Source organism: Lissotriton vulgaris, chromosome 7, assembly GCF_964263255.1.
Source record: "Lissotriton vulgaris chromosome 7, aLisVul1.2, whole genome shotgun sequence".
NCBI classification, from domain to species: Eukaryota; Metazoa; Chordata; class Amphibia; order Caudata; family Salamandridae; genus Lissotriton; species Lissotriton vulgaris.
In genome coordinates, this window is record NC_141695.1 from 242,686,723 (window position 1) to 242,704,722 (window position 18,000).

The following is an 18,000-nucleotide window of genomic DNA, read 5'->3' on the forward strand; positions in this document are numbered from 1 at the left end:
AAAACAGTTTTTCTGGTGGGTATTACAATTGCTGTGATTTGCGTATTAAATACAAATGCAACAATGCATCTCAATTTGTCATTGTTGTAAGGTGAATGTTTCTTTCCTGCTCTGTCCTCTTTCTTCCCCAGCTCTCTAGTTTGTGTGTGTGGAATGTTATATATGTCATAGAATGTTTGTTGGGGGATTAGATTCAATTGGTGACTGAAGGCTGAGCTTCCAGGAGGACAGCTCCTGGTGGGGCATACTTCATAGCTTATTTTTCCACCTGCTCACCTCTACTTTCTGTAACTATATGACAATAAAGTCTTACTTGGAACCTACATCCTGACTCCATGTGGAAATCTGTACTACATTTTGGCGACGTTTTGGACTACAAACCCTGCGTGTATTCTAATTCAAGGACTTACTATTCAAGTAATTTTCTACAGCAACTTATATACTTTCAAGGTCTGCAACTACATCAAAGAACCCAAGCTTGATACTTTCACCTGCAATTTTCTGGCTGCCCTTGCCCCACCAGTGACCAACTGACACCGGTCAGCTTCACCTGGGCATGCCAACATCCAATCATGCTTAGTGAGTCTTATTCTGATTTTATTTCACAACTCTCTTTTCATCTCTTTCACTGAACTCCTGTGTGTGATTTTATACACAATCTACAGCGTGGCATTCTTTTATCCACCTTTTCAATTACAATTTTAACAGAAACCCAGCTGGCTTGATCACTCTACTGTGTTTTTCTGTTTTGCTTTGATCCAAATATTACTACGCATTCAGTAAAAGCAGAATCAATACTTTTCAATGAGCAACTTGTCTGGGACTGTCCTTTAACTGTGACTACATTCAAGAATAATCTATAACCTTCTTCTGGACTTTGCTGTTTTACCCCTTGTTTCCGCTTTGTTCACCATCAGCATTTACCTATATTCGTAACTTTCAGTAATTGAGCATCTCTATGAGGCATTTGGGCATTTTGTACTGTGTTTCTTTACAATTTCAGCAGCGTTTTTGTGCCAAATATTTCACAGCATGAACTTTCCAATTTTAATCGTGGCCAGTCGGATCTTTACAATGTTTTGGCTCTCATGCTTTGAAACGTTACATTTTACTAAAAAGAAATTAAGTATATTTTGTCCTACCTTTGAAGTCCGTTGGAATCTGCTCCAGCCTTTCCAGTTTAAAAGCAGCTCGTGCATACTTCTTTACGCTTCCTCCATGGACCTCTGTGACGTCGTTGCGATGCCTTCTTCTTCATGACGTCTCCGCCACATCAAGTCTCCTGCATGTTTAGTTTAGTGCAAGTTCGTGCCTGCAGCCACCCGGCATGCCGTCATCTACGTGCCGCCAACTTTCGATTGGTGACATTGAATACTTTCTTTTAACTCCAAGTTTGGATTATTCTTTGCCGCGTTCTTTTGCCAACCAGGTTTTTTTTAGTTTTTTTTTCATTATCCGACTTTTCAGTAAAGTTTTTGCAGCCTCATTCTTCACCAGTTTCTGCTGTGCTCTGCAGGGGACTTATAATTTCCATGCCTGCTGCCTTGAACATAATGAAGAACCTTGTTTCTTTGGATCTACTGCCCGGGTGAGATATCGCTCACCAGCGTTTATTCTTTCCAGATATTGACTACGGTGGCTACTTTATTTATTTTAATTTGTTTCTTCCATTTTCTTTGACCTGTAATTTTCTGTGTATTTAATTCCTGGGTTATGGTTTGCAGATTATATGAGCATGATATTTGGTGTTTTACTGTGTACAACTTTTCATATTTACAAACCTGTTCATGGTTATTTTCTGGTTTGTTTCTTTTGCATATTGATATAACGGTACACTTTTCTTCTGTCAAAAGTATTTATTATTACATTGCTGCTCTTCATTCTTTTGTTCGTAATGTCTGATATGCTTTTCTTTTGCTCTACGGCTGTGTGTACCTTTTATATTTCTTCATGGGAGGTCACTTACTTTTACTTGTTATGTGATTTATTTATTTCACCTCCTTTTCTTATATGTGTACCCCTTTACGTTTCTTCGGCTTCTGTTTTCTTGGGGTTTACTTTCTTGAATTCATACGTACGTTCATTCTTGGTGTATTGTTTGCACTATTCTGTTCTAGGCCTAGTTTATTTAATTCTCGTTCTTAGTATGTTTGTTCTTCTTATTAGATTTTTCACAGACTTACTACGCAGTTGTTCTACTTTTTTTTTGTATGCATTCGATAATTCTCTTCTGATATTCTTTTCCGATATTCTTAAGTGCTGCCTACTTTCTTCTTTTCGTGCACGTTCTTGTTCTCTCATACGTTTTGTGTCTTGGTACTTCTCTGTTGCAGCGCTGGTTCGTTGTTTTCACCTTTTCACTTAACGTAGGGTTGCCTTGACGTCAGGCATTCTGGTCTTGTGCGTATGTTTCTGACTTCTAATTCTTGTTTTCTTTGATTTTCTGTGTTCTTCTTTGTTTTTCATTTTATTCTCAGGTTATGGTTCTTATGTCTTTTCCTTGCCTTTTGCTTTATTTTCCTTTCTCTTTCCTTGTAAGGATAGGGGATGGGTGTTGTTATTTCATTTGATTCTCTTCTTATTCTTGTATTCTTTTGTGTTCGCTTTTCTGCTTTCTTTATATACTGTTTATTACGTTTTACATGTTTCATTCTTTTCTTGTTTCTTTTGTTTTTGTTCTTTAGTGTAAAGAAGGGGGATATGTTGTAAGGTGAATGTTTCTTTCCTGCTCTGTCCTCTTTCTTCCCCTGCTCTCTAGCTTGTGCGTGTGGAATGTTATATCTGTCATAGAATGTTTGTTGGGGGATTAGATTCAGTTGGTGACTGAAGGCTGATCTTCCAGGAGGACAGCTCCTGGTGGGGCATACTTCATAGCATATTTTCCACCTGCTCACCTCTACTTTCTGTAACTATATGACATTAAAGACTTACTTGGAACCTATATCCTGACTCCATGTTGAAATCTTTACTACAGTTATCAACAAATGAAAAACAATTTTTAGATAAGATCACACCAGGAGAAGAAGAATTGACAAAAACAGAGTTGTTTTACTGCCCGTTTTTGACGCGCATCACTCTGCGCTGTTTCTAGGGTTGAAAAGTCGACGGTATTGTCATACATGCCCATACAGTGTGCTTGACCTTAAACTAAAATCGCCATTAGTTCTTGCATTCATGTTAAAAATCATTGGACAGTACAGGATTTCTGAATTCTATTTATCTATGCCACCAATGTATGTCATGTACATAGTGCACCACTGATTTCACTTGTCATCAAGTTACTTCTTCACAACAGTCACCTTTGTATTGCTGCAATACATCTGTGTTTGGTACAGCCATATTTATACAGAGTAAATCAACTCTATTTTGTCAATTATTCTTCTCCTGGTGTGTTCTTATGTAAAAGTTGTTTTTCATTTGTTGATAACAAATTGAGATGCATCGTTGCTTTTGTATTTAATACATAAATCACAGCAATTGTATTACCCAATGGAGCCAACTGTTTTCTATATCACTAATACCCAGGTTCTGAGGGACACAGGGTCACCCCATTAACTCTAATGGTGTAATGCAATACAATAAGATGGCAAATAACTTTACTGAGGAATGCATTACGGAGAAAGAAACATTAGTAAGCAGTGCATTTGAAACTTATAAACTAAGGTCACTTACAGAGTATGACTGATAGCTAGCCCAACATTAGCAAGTTAGTAGCTGTTCTGAACAAAGTACCCAGCTGCAATTGTATTCGATCCTTTTATATACGTGTCTCGCTTATCACATGACTTCACTTTCAAGAAGACTGCTATGGTGGCCCCCATCCAGGTCTAGCACCAGCGAGGGCATTTCAATTAACAGCGCATTTCCCCTCACCCCAGAAGTCAGTGGGCCTGAAACCTGTTTTACAGCATCTGCTGCAAAAGGGAAAATGGTTGCATGGATTGTTCTGATCTAAAGCCAAGACTCTGGAAGTCGACGTGTGTGTGTAGAAGCGCTCAGGCAGATGCATAGACGCACTTTCCAATAAGCAAAAAATGCCATAAATCCTACAATCTGCCCAACATGGGCATTATGAAAAGAGCATGTACATGTGGAAACTGACTTGCAATATGTGCTCCATTCGTCAAGTGTGGATAGCCAAGAATAAGAGGAAATACAAGGGCAGATGAAGCTTTCAATATGCCTCCAAGACTAAGTCTGGGCATGTAATGGTGTTTCTAACAATTAGCGTATTAAGGGAAATGGAAGGCCTAGCAATGAGTCCGTGGACACAGAGACAGAGACTAATGCAACATGACACTAAACACATAAAGCAAAGCTTTGCAGCAGAAAATTGTTAGTTAGACTGCACTGTAAGTTAATGAGAATGGCAACAAAAAAAATAATTAAACTCAAATGCTTCACTATTGGTCACTTTACCCTGCCCCCTGTGTCACCCTGCCCTCCCAAGAAGGAAGTAGACATTTGATTGAAGCTTGTAAATTCCACACCAATTGACCAACATCCATGAATGTGAAAAAAGGGTTTAATAAGAACCCCTTTTAGGCCTTTGTCTGGAGTGTGCTGCGTTTTAGCATCTCAATGCAGTGCAGGGAGCTTCTTCTACTGCAAGGTGTCTCACATCAAACACAGCATGGCCAGATCGGAGGCCTTTACAAACAAAAAAAAACACAAATTCCCCAATCCACTTAGAAGGGCTTACAAAAGGGTTAGTGCCCAGGTCTAATGTAATGCCACTGTAATTACAGCAGATACAGTGTAAGGCAGCAGATTCTATCTTTAGTAGTCAGATGACCGCAAGCCTTGTTTTGTTTATTCACATGTAATAAATGTTCAAGTGAATGTAAGCAGCAGAGTTCTATGAATATTCAAAGTGAAGAGGCGTCAAAGGGTTTCATGACATGGGTAGATTTGGCTGGATTGCGCTTACAAACAACAATCAACAGCCATGACCGGACATCAGATGCTGTTAACGTCAGCGTTGTGTGCTAGCCGGTATCATCCAACAATCACAAACCAGCACAGACAAATCTTACAGGGAAATTTGTATTTTGATAATGTGACAATACTGTAAAAAATTTGCATTAATATTGGACTTGGTTGAAAGTAAAATTAATCTTTACAAGCTATTATTATTATTATTGCTATTGTAATCCCATGCTTCCAACAAGCTCAAAAACAAGAGGCCAAATCACATGCTCAGGCGAACCTGGCTATAAAATAAAGTTTCCAAATTGTTACCAACCCAATCTTTATTATTATTATCATCAATCTGAATTTAAAAATTCACACATGTCTTAGAGCGAAACACATCCTATAAGCGCTGCCCACCCTTCAGCGCTTATCCTTTTAATGCTCTAAACTATGAGAAATGAGCAAACATATTTGGAATTAGTTCTTTCAATACCTTGCAAATGTGTGGGGTGGAGTCACCCATGACGTGAGGCCCACAAAAAAATGCGGTGTGGCGATTCTCCTCTGGAAAACCCTTCTGGTGATGGTGACTAAAACATGGACAGACCCTGATGGGTGATATGCATGTGCAAAGGTAAGGTTGGGTGACCACCATATATGCGTAGGGTCAGTTTACGCTCCGATTGGGGCAAAAAAACAATTTCTCCTACAGCTCAATCGTGTCTTGGTGGAAATACGTGCCTCACAATATCTTATTGGCGGAGACTGGAACCTTGCAAGAGATCTGGTTCTTGACAGGTCCCCTTGATAAGAGTAATACAGCTGACAGGGCCCCGATAGATGATGTGCTGCTCGACAATGCTCTGGTGGACCACTGGCATCTGAGCCACTCCACAGATGCAGAATATACCCTTACCTCTCCGACACATAGCAAGCTCTCACAACTGAATTACCTTCTCATTTCCCACAGGGAAGTATAGCACACCAAGGAATCCCGAATACTTGCAGTGGTACTCTCAGACAACTCCCCGGTTCTTCTCGCACTGGAAATAGGGCTGGCCAGTCCAGAACATAAGTCCTGGTGCATGAATATCCAGCGCCTTTGAACCCCTGCTGCAAATCCCAATTGTAGACGAAGCTCAAAGACAATGTTTTGGACAACCGTGAATCTGAGGACTCTGGCCGGACTCTCTGGGCAGCAGTGAAGGCCACGATCAGGGGCCAACTCATGCGAGATGCAACATAGGACAACAGACAAAATGTTGCCCGACAAATGGAGATGAAAACGACAATAGGACATATACCCGCCTGCACTCCGCACATCCCACACTACAGCATTGCAAATCTCTGGAGCACATAAAGATGGCCTTCAACAGCCTCTCCACCTCCAAAGCAGAGTACGCCCTGCAGAGGATGACAGGAAGGCACTACAAGCAGGGAGAGAAAGCAGGGAGGATGTTAAGGGCACAGCTCCATCAGCGTGAAGCGGCCATGGCCATACTGGCCATAACATCGACACCAGGAGAGTACCTCAGCTACCTCCAGAACATCGTGAATGAATTTGCCCTATTTAATGAGACCCTCTATATCCTAGGGAAAACTGCTGTGATGAATAAACTGACCACTTTTCTAAAAGAGGTGAATCTCCCTCGTCTCTCGGATAAGGGCAGGGAGCTACTGGAGGGGCAAAGAAGAGCAAGTATCAGCAATAGCCAAACTACCCTATCACAAGGTCCCCGGGGAAGATAGCTTCTCAGCGGAATTCTGTCACTGGACAGGGGAGGAGTAGGTTGGTACACTGCAGGCAGCATTCCATGAAGCAGATCAGGCATCTTCCCTGGGCCCCCTTTCCAATAGAGCTGTGAAAGCTGTATTACCCAAAGTTGCAAAGGACCCTCTGCTGTGTGGCTGTTACCAGCCCATTTTGCTGCTCAATTACGACAATAAAATGCTGCCAGTGCATTGACATCCCGCCTTTGAAAAGTCCGCCCCTCACTGGTGCATGCGTCGCAAGTAGAATTTGTGCCAGCCCGTTTCTACAGAAACCACCTATTTCTAATTCTGTCTCTTCAAGATACTGTACGATTGGTACTGGACGCCAATGAAATTGCACAGAGTGGGCCTACTACCACATGCCAGCTGCTGGAGGTGCACAAATACCTTTTGCGACACAGTATATGTTATATGTGAATGCCCATTGGTGCAACCCTTCTGGCTATATGTGGATAGACTCTGAGTATCACTATGCCCCTACACCTGCCACTTATCCCCTCAGCGATTCTTTTGCATGATTTATGACAATCGCCAGAATTATCAAAGCCCTAATGCCACCTCTTCCACACGGAAACTGCTACAGCCAAACTATGTATCCTAGAGACAATAGAGGGTGCCGGCCCCACCAACGCAGGGATCCTGACTGGTAGCCATGATTCATACTGCCTCTCATGAGCGAGTCATCTACAACCTGCAAGATCAATCTGACCTGTTCCTTCAGACATGGGCACCCTTCCTGCGCACAGTGATGAACACTGGAGGCACTCACCACAAGGGGGAACGGGAGCCTCACTCTATCACACATCGAGCACCTACATCACAGCTGCCACTCACAGCCATCATCTAAGACACAAAAGGGGGTGGTGATGGACGGAGCATCTGAACCAATCAAACACTATCACCCAGTCAACAGATCTGGGTGTAGTCCATCACCCTTCTTTAGCCCACTCTGCAACCCCAGTTCAGATATGGCCATATGCAAATCAGCCTGACCATGTGCCTCATGGGAACAGTCCAGCCCGAACTGCTAAGCCATGCCTTCCCTGGACCGGATTCAAGCTTCCTAGGACCGGTTTCTGGCATTACAGACATCTTCAGCCAGGCTTGCTTGAATCCAGTAGCAAAGTGAGCAAGGGACAACCGGCATGTATAACAGGGTATCTCTCCCCTCATTCACAAAGCGACCCCACAACCCCGCTCCCCAATCCTTCTCAGGGACCCGGTGGGCCAACAATGCTAACTCATATGCTTTAAACCACTGACCAATATCTTCATTCCTATGATAATCTTTTATCACATCTTTCGGGAAATAAAGCCTACTTTCTGCAGGCACAGATGGGATGCTGCCACCAGAGGGATTCAACTCTAACTTCTTAGCTTGGATGTCCAACTTCCTCAACTTGGTATCACGCTCCAAAGCTAACTTCTCTCTTTCAAACTCCAACCTTTTGGTCTCCAAATCAGCTTCTCTTCTACCTCTTGCATTTTCTAACTCCAACTGCCCATTTATCTTTAGCCTTGCCATTTCCATGCTGTATGCACGCTCCTTCGCCCTTTCTTCTCTTTCTTCAGGGGAAAGACCTTTGGAGGAAACACTGCTTCCGGGAGAGGACTATTTATTTATTTATTTATTAAGCAACTTGTATCGCGCAACTAAACCCGAAGGTGTCAATGCGCCTACCAAAACAGTTCAAAAAGTTTGCAGGGCACCACTAAAGGTATGCACGTGTAAAAAGGTGAGTCTTTAAAGCAGATCTAAAAGCTTGTAGAGTGGGGCGGGACCTTACTTCCAAAGGGAGAGCATTCCACCATTTAGGGGCCAGGTTAGAAAAGGCCTTGCCTCCCCATCTTGTTTTCCTAACACGAGGCACAGAAAGAAGGAGTTTATGAGTGGAACGGAGATTCCTGCCAGGGTTATACTGAGACAGGATCGATCCAATGCCTGTAGGGCTAGTTTTAGCTAAGGCTTTGTACACCATACACATGGATTTAAAAAGGATACGGTCCCCAACGGGGAGCCAGTGGAGCTGCTTTCGGGCTTCGGTAGCAGAGGCGCGTTTAGGTAGGTCAAGAACAAATCTCGCTGCCGCATTCTGGACCACCTGCAAACGCTGTAGCTGACTCTTATTCAGTCCTGCGTACAGCGCATTGCAATAGTCCAGCCGGGAGCCCAGAAGTGCGACGGCAAGTTGCTTTCTTGCCTGGAGTGACAAATAGTGCCTGATTTTCCTTAGGATGTGGATAATCCCCCAACAGGTCGATACAGTCCTGTTGACCTGTTGGCACATACTAAGGGTAGGGTCGATCATAACCCCCAGATTTTTTGCTGAGGAGGTAGGATCGGGACATACGCCCAGCGAGTTCGGCCACCACTCAGCAGACCAGATCTTTTCCTTTCCCCCAAATACCATCACCTCCGTCTTCTCCCCATTCAGGCCCATTCACTGGCGCCTCCTCATCCCCTTCCCCTGGCGGTACCACCACCACATCAGAGGGATCTCTGGACTCCAACCAGGCCTCCAGTGCTTTGAGATAGTTTTCCTTAATCTTGAGGCCTTTGGTAGGAACTTTAAACTGTTTGCAAAAGGATTTCAGCTCCTCCAGTTTGTAGACGTTTATCTTCGCTCTGTCGAATTCCTCCACGACAACAACAGGGGTAGTGACTCCGGTGTCACTCATGGTCATAACTGGCAGTGTTAAAAAAATCAAGCTTCAGAAAAGCGGAGAACCAAAAATGGAATCCTTCCAAATAGACTGTGGCTGCGCTATGGTCTGCTTTCACTATGTAGCGCACACTAATCACTGCACATGGGTCATAAATGCAAAGTTCAAATCCTCACCGCTGACCCACCAATGTTAGAACCGGCTGTCTATAGTTGGCAGAGGTATACACTTCTGACAAATAGGGACACACCTTTTCTTGTCAGGGCAAGGGGATCACACCATTTGATAACCCCTGCTCACCCCCTTGGTAGCTTGGCAGAGCAGACAGGCTTATCTCAGAGGCTGTGCGTTAAGCATCTATGACCACATACAGTAATAAAGTGAATACACTACAAATGGACACGACACAGTAGTATTATAAAAATAAGGATTTTTATATAAGGCTTAGCACAAGACCAAATAACGACAACAATATACACAATCTTAATAAATACACTTGGAAGGGAAAATATTAGTTCAAAGGTAGTTTCTTCTTTAGCACAAAGTCTTTTCGTATCAAAGCAACTCTTCTCCTGGAAACACAGTTCTTAGCAACAATGTAACCCACACGGGAGTTACACGACGTCGAGGCAAAGTTAATCCAAAGGTTCGGCGTCGACCGCGAGGAGCGCTACGTCGAGCCCAGAGTCACACGGACTCCCAACAACACAGTACCTTGGAAAATGAAGCACACGATGATCAGCGGCGTCGAGCAATCCGGCGTCGCGTCTTCGGTGTCGATCAGGCCTCAGCAGGCGTCGTTGTCGATGATGCTGTTGCAAAGAGTGAGCAGCGCTCACGGCATAAAGAGAGGGCACGAGGGCGATGCGATCAGCAGCGGTGCAGACACGAGGTCCCTTGGAGCTGGAGCCGAACTCACTACTCACTGGCGTTGCTGCTGGCGTCGATCGGGCCCGGCTGCCGGTGTCGAGGAAGCGGGACACTTGAGCCGTCACTCACGGTGTCGAGCTGGATTCGGCGACGTCCGTCGGCGTCGAGATTGCTGGTTCTTTCAGAGGTGCTGGATTCACAGGTTCCAGCAAATAGCACTTTAAGCAGATGAAGTCCTTTAGCCCTGTGACTTCAGCAGGAGACTGGCACTCTTCCAGTCCTTGGAGATTTTCTTAGCAAGCGTGAGAGTACACACACAGTTCCTCTCTCCTGGTTCCTTGGCAAAAATAAAGAAGCACTGCAGGATCCCCCCCAGCAAACAGCACACCGGCAGAAGGGGTAGGCAAGTCCTTAGATCAGCAGGCCTCTTGTCCTTGGTTACAGGGTTCCTTGTCAGAAGTGATCTGATTTCTTGGTTCAGGGGTCCTTCTCTTATACCCCTTTCCGGCTTTGATCCCTTTGTCCATGCAGGGGAATTTCCCAACATCCTGGGTCTGTTGTGGGTGGAGCCAGGCAGAAGCACCTGGCTTATTCACTGAGCAGGGCTGGGTCCTCAGACGCCCAGCAGGAGGTGTGGCCAGCATTGTCACTGGCAGGAGCAGAGCTATCGGCCTCCTGGCAGGAGGTGGGGCTAGGATCGTCCATGGCAGGCACAGAGCCATCAGTCTCTTGGCAGGAGGTGGAGCCAGCATTGTATCAGGCAGGGCAGGCTATCAGCAACTACTCTCCCCCTACTCTCAACGCAAATGTCCCACTCATCCCACACTGACTCATCCAGACCTCTGGAGCCACCCAGCTCCTGTCACACACACGCAAGACCAGCAGAAAACAGAAATGGTTAGACAAGAAAATAGACACTTTCTAAAAGTGCTATTTTCAAACCCAGAGTCCTAAAACCATCCACACCAATGGATGCGTAATTAAACCCCGAGTTCAGGGATACCAAACTCGACATTGCACCATGCTCCCCGAGCCAGCTAGGATCATAGCATTAATTATCCCGGCGGCCTATTCTAACTAATGGAGAGCAGGCTACCGCGCAATAGTGAAGAACGAAGATGGCTGTTGTTCACTATCAGGACATGCCAACTTGGTCAGGCGTGTCCTACCTTATACTTACAACGCACCCTGCCCGTGGGCCTACCATAGGGGTGACTAACATGAAGTTAAGGGAAGGTTTGAGGGACTGGCAAGTAGGTATACTTGCGCAGCCAGCGTGACAGTACTAGACTGCACGTGGGTCTCGCAATGACCGACCCGTGGACATTCTTTTACGAGGCCGCTCTTGTGGGTGGCACAACACGTGCTGCAAGCTCACGAGCGGCATTTGGATTTACAAGCCCCGACACTCCTGGTGCACTAGACTAGGGACTGATAGTAAACCAAATAAGCCAAATATGGATACAATCGATACATCAATTTAGCATCGGGAGCACTTGCTCTGTGGCACTGATCAGCAGTGGCACGGCGCCCAAAGAATTATCCAGCAAAACATCGTAAAACAGTGGAGGCAAACAAAAAAAATGGAGGAGAGACTCAAGCCAATGATGTCAGGTCTAACAGAAATTAGTCAATATTCTTCGTTACGGGTAGATTGGAAAATGTTGCTTCAAAATAGCATAGTTGGTCTACTGCCCGTTACACATTATGCCCTAGGATTCAAGCTCCACCTCAGTGAACCTGGCTGACCCACGTTTGGGATTGCTTGTGTTCTCCCTCAGTGGAGACGAGGCCTATAGTTCAGAGTGGAGTATTCATATTGGAGCTGGACCAAGACTGATTGAATGATGTTGCTTGAACAGAGGACAGGGATGCAGCCAGAGAGTTTTGTCACATGGCCTATGGGGACATTGTCATTTTCTCCAAGTTAGCATGAGTACGATGCAGCCTGCCTGCTGCTTTGCGCACGTTACTACACAACTTTGTTTTAGTAACACTTTGTATGGCTGCTTTAACATGAGAACTCACCACTGTGTTCCCTCGCTGCAGGTTCCGGGATTTTGATTGAACATTGTGTGCATGGTCGAAATACAATGCTCCTTGCTATTATGTTCAAGTCAGGCCTTAGCAGCTAGACAAAACATACCAATGCAGCTGTTATTTGAGACAACGTACTTTGGTCACATAGGAATACACAAAGACGTAGCATTTGTAGAGGGACCCATCCAGGGAGAAGAGCAAGACAGCACATAATATGTAGATCTACTATCTATAGGCTACGGTATGGGGTCTGCTGACAAAGCCCAGAGATCTTCTAATATATAATAATACTGTTTCTTAGCAAGAGGAGGGAGGTTAGGCGCTGTAGTCTTTTCTCTATTATCTTCTCATGATGACATCTCCCTTCATGATATATATACTAGCTGCTATACTATGCTGACTGTATTTGTATTATGCATTTTCCTGCTTTTTGTGGCACGTATGCTGTATGTTAGGGCAATTTAGTTACAAATAAATATTTTAAACTGTTTCGTGTCCGTAGATTTTATTGTGGACAAGCACAAGAGTGCGAATGAATGAGTGTGTCTTGTTACCGCTAATTCCTGAGAGATCTGGGAGTGTTGTGTCCTGGTGTGTCTAATCACTTGTTTCTCTGTGAGTAAGTAGGAGAGCAAGTGAGACACTATAACTAGTCGGTTCTTGGGCTCATGGGTACTAAGTTTGTAGGATGATTCAGTCCCTATACATCATAGTCCAATAATCCTGCGAATTGATCTGTTCTTGGAAAGAATTCCTGCAACAGTTTTTCAGTGGCTGAGACTTTGAAAACATTGGACCTATCATCCATTTTGTTGTTCTACTGTCCATAGCAGCTTAGCTTCTAGCTCCATGCATTCTGAATACCTGTTCATACTGGTATAGTAGGATAACTATGACACACTATCCTCTTCAGACACAATAATGAGTGTTGGGAGGGGACTATGCAAGAGTGTGCTCCCTACTTTTGTCTTTAGAGGGTAGAGGGGTAGCTACTTTGTTTGTCTGCTCCATGTTTCTGCACCTGTCCCACAGTATTTATTACTCCCACCTAGGCTCATGGAAATATGCATTGACATTCCATCTTCTTTCATGTCACTAGACAGGTCTACATGGCGAAAAGCCCTCTAACAGATCTTCAATTTTACTCTGTGCAGGCACGGATAGGAGGAGCCCAGAGGCCCACAGGTCAGTCCTTAGATCAAATTGGGACTGCTTGTGCGCCAGTTATCTTTGACTGCCATTCAAAGCAGCTTAGCCCAGTCCCCAGCTAGACTAACTTCCTGTTTGGTTTTGCCCACTATCTTATATACAGGCTGGGATAGGTACAGATAAAGGGCTGTCTGTCAATGCAAGTGGGGGAGTGAAATGTATACAAATGCTGGCAACATGGCTCGGTGAGTTAACACCTGCAACTGAAGTGTTGTGAAAGTTCAAAAGTTTAAACCGTAGCAAGACAGGTCAACGTTGACTAGTTCAAGGTTGTTAAAATGAGTACCATTACTTGTGGTAAAAGTACCCAGTGTATTTAGAATGACTAAAACTGCAGAAGGGCTGTGAAAAGTGTATAAAAGCAGGTTATTATGCGGGGCCCTGCAGGGTATATGCACATTGATGTAGATGAGAAGGCGTGATGCTGCCACTGCCCTCGTGGCCTGGAGGCAATTCTCATGTTGCACAACCAGAAGCCTCCAGAAACCAAAAAAGGATACCTTGGTATTCTGGTTCTCCTTGTTGCAGGCAAGGTAACTAACTGTTAACGTACCCTAGAGACTGCGTCCACCACCCAATCTAAGGTGTGCTGCTGTGCGTACTTACTTGATACTCTTGCCTGAATCTCGTGCAGATCAACAGAGAATGCCTTCTCTTGTCCTTCTGCCCTCCATCCATCAACAAGCACCTAGAGCGATCCTCTTCCCAGCCCATCTCTACACCTCACTCCTGAAGCTGGCATCTCATACCAGATGTGATCTTAGGCTGCAACAAGAGCAATCACTATGAAGCAGTTTTCTTTCTCATTCTTGCCACTGTACATGCCTTCAATTCTGCTGAGTACACCAGGTCTCACTGTGACCAAGTATATATTTAGGGGCGTATTTACAAGCCCCATACACTTCTGGCACGTCACTTTTTCCCACATTAAAAGAGACTACCCGGCAGCGCAAGGGGAATGTAAATAAGCAACTAGGTGTGTGCCTAAATACACTAGTCTTTCTTACCTAAGGCATAGGGAAGTCAAAAGAGCTGTTTTTAGAGTCCCATTCTTTTAGAGTGCTTCTGTGGTTAAAAATGGATATAGACAGCCCTCCTGATACTATGCTGCCTTGCCTCCGGGATGTCAGGCTAAATAGCTGTGTGCTCTTGTATAATAAAGGTTTTAAAAATTAAAAAAAAAAAAAAAATGGATATAGACAAACTTTTTTTATGCTGAGCCCTCATGAGAAATATATTTTCAAGTCGGACACAACCTTGGTGTTGTGCAGCAGAAGGGAAGGGGTGGCAAGAGCAATACGTGCTGCAGAATGCAGCACACACATGGTGCAGCATAATTTAGTGCCCATTGCTTTCATATGCAACATATATCCTCAATGTGAGTTTCATTTTAATATTGTCTGTGTATTTTATTAATCAACAGTGGTAGGTGGCGGCATAATAATTTTAAGGAAAGCCACTAATATATTTAGTTGAAATATAATAAATGTAAATCCCATGAAAGGAATGTATGTTTTCTTTAAAATGGCATTTGACATAATCGCTTATGCTAATTGTATTCTATTAGATCCTTTTTAAATCATGTGTTGGCGTAACTTGTAACAAGGCCTCAGTGCATGTTACGATTTATAAAAGTGCTAAAGTGTTTGCAAGTGTCTTTTTTTCTCTTCTTTGCGGATGTCGGAACTATGTCCTTGTTAGCTTAGATTAGGTTTATTGTTCATTGTATTAGAGTAGCTGACTACTGATCTTTTATTTCATTTTTAGGCTTGAATACTGAGACATGGTAGAGACATTCCTACACCAAGTTAATTGGACTGATGTTACATCCAAGGTCGTCCAGATGATTCTTCTTGGAAGCTGGAAGCTCAGAAATGTATAGAGTCTAACCACTCCCCATGAACACTGTTTTTGATTGGTTTGTTTGATGGAAGATGATAAGAAGAGGCTTTCTGGAAACTTCTCTCCTGCTTTGGGTGATCTTTAGTATAGTAGACCAGATCCTATCCTGACTTTGCTGAGAGAAGACCTTACTCAACTGTGCTAATTTCCCCTGCCAGGATTGTTAAGCCTAGTGTTTGAATACTCAGAATCTTTTCATTGAACTTTAAATCTGGTTCATTGGATGCTGGCATCTTCCTTATAAAAATTCCCCTTGCGATTTTCAATTATTTAGGATAGGGAAGTTCCTCTATGCAGCTTGCTTGGGTCATCATTTTCTTGCTGTATGTTACCTTTTTTTTGCATATTCTCTTTAATCATTTGGAAGTTAGACTGCATTAATATTTAAATATTCATGTTCTTACTGTATTTTGCTATCAGTTTTTCTGGTTGATTTGATATGAAACTTGGGCTAAATTTTTTAATAAAACCCTTAAGATTTGGAAATCTCCTCTTCTCTTTCATTTTTATGAGGCTGTTTTGGTTTCATGGCATACACTCCTTTGTTACACTTCAAGTTGCCAATCAAGGGTCCATGTGACCGCTGGGGGATTCTGTTGATGATTTTACCAAGAGAATGAGATTTTAAAAACCCTGCTCCATCACATTTAAAGTGGAAATATTAGTTACCCAGCTTCAGGTAAGAACTCCATTTGGGTGCCAACTCTTCTCTACAACTGTTTGTAAATATTGTTTGTTTCCAGATCCTTGGGTGCATGCAGGGGAAAGCCCATTCACCACCCATGGAACACCTCCCTTACTACAGAGTATTATTACAATTCTTTTTACAAAGCAGTGATTTGATATTTGCATTGCTACAAAATGTCCAAAGTGTAACATGAGTGCTGCAGATATAACTCACATGTTTTTTTCTTGCACAAAACTAAGTGAATATTGGAATGATGTGTTGGAAGTTATATCTATGAAACTAGATCGCTCTATTGATTTGACACCTGTAGACGTGCTTGTTGGCTATTCTGGGGGGGATAAAACTAACATTGATTTACTTAATATTGTACTGGCATGCGCGAGATTAGTAATAGCAAGGTCTTAGATACAACATAATCCGCCGACAGTAATGGAATGGTGGAGCCTGGTTAAGGAAATTTACCATATGGAATCTGCTTTAGCTACAACACGGGGAATTCAGGCTAAGTTGAAAGTGGAAAGGATTTGGGGATCGATAATGTCATGATACCTCCTTTTTTTTTTCCTTCTTCTTTCCTTTCTTTTTTTCTCTCTCTTTACTTCTTGATATTATTGTTATACCTTTATTTTTAAAAATACGCTTTACTTTGCGGAGAAATTGATTTTGATCGCTTTGCTTTCTTTCTTGGTTGGAAATAATGAATTTACCTTGCTTATTCATTTATGTACTTTTATATACTTGCCTCACGAGATGCAAATAAAAAATTTATTAAAAAAAAAAGATATTTGCATTGCTATGTAAATACCAAAAATGATTTTGCGTCACAAACCTGACACAAACTCTTCAAAATTCTGGGCCTAAGGATGTTCCAACTTTGTATGTATGTTGTGCAACGCAGCACACATGCAAAGCGGAACAAATGAGGAGTGTCATTACAACTGCCTCGAGGAAGCATAGGATTTTGGCACAAATTACGGCATGTGAATGTTTGTAGATAGGAATTGGTGTTAAAACCCATGTATGGTTGCATTGGAATGCCAAAGCACCACGCATGGAATGCCCCCTTGATGCAAAGACCTTTATTGAGGACTTTAGAGCACGGAACCTATTAATTCCACTCCAACTCATAAAGCAAGCCACCTCTTGGATCCAATCTTTTCTATTTTAATAAAACCTTACTACTGCCCTTACCTTGGTGCAACTATGCTCACATAACTATGCTGTAACTTTCTCTGCCTGGACTTGCCTGGCTACTGAGAGAGGGAAGAACAGACTACAGCTCAAGTCCAGGGCTTGGTTGAGGCTGGACATTTCAGCTTTGAACTGCCAACTGAGGAACACAATGCCAAAACTAGCTCAAGGGGTTGAGTTTGATTAGCCTAGGATTGATGTTTGGCTGCAGGATTCACTTGATATTGTCCTGCCAATTAAATTGACCCCTCCAGCAAGGATTCATCCTCCTGCCCCATAGTTTACTGAGGCACTTCAGGTTGAGAAAATCAGAAATGAGGGTCTAAAGAGAGCCCAGAGTTTAACTTATGATGAAAGGCTAAGTACAAATTTAAAAGGGGATTGAAAAATGACAATGGGTTCTGTAGAGGCGCTCAAGCCACCTTCTACTCAAATCAAATTACCTCTTCTTCTCAAATCAAATTACTTCATCTCAAAATTCACCCAAATCCGTTTTTAGGACAGTGCAAGATCTCTCCAACCCTAATAATGTTGCACCTTCCCCAATAGTGTCCCAGTGTCAGTGCAAGAAATTGTCACTTTTCTTTGTGAAGGAGGTGCAGGTCATTCAACTTTCTCTAAAAGCTGGGGGATAGGGCATTTATTAGTCTTGCATTTATTTGCGCTCTCTATTTATAAGGCCCCCTTCACCCCAGCTGTAACTCCCACCCATTTGTTTTACAACTCAGTAAGCACACTTGATTACCAGA

The 18,000-nt window shown here is 43.2% G+C and overlaps 1 protein-coding gene across 1 annotated transcript in view; it reads left to right on the forward strand.

Annotated features, from left to right (window-relative positions):
• The window catches only part of LOC147701288 (uncharacterized), a 510,654-nt gene extending 494,784 nt beyond the window's left edge, over positions 1-15,870 (forward strand). Inside the window, exon 11 of the mRNA XM_086928611.1 lies at positions 15,238-15,870. Coding sequence (XP_086784737.1) covers positions 15,238-15,243 — 6 coding nt within the window. The 3' untranslated portion in view covers positions 15,244-15,870. The remainder of the gene's footprint in view (positions 1-15,237) is intronic.
• The last annotated feature ends 2,130 nt before the right edge of the window (positions 15,871-18,000 follow it).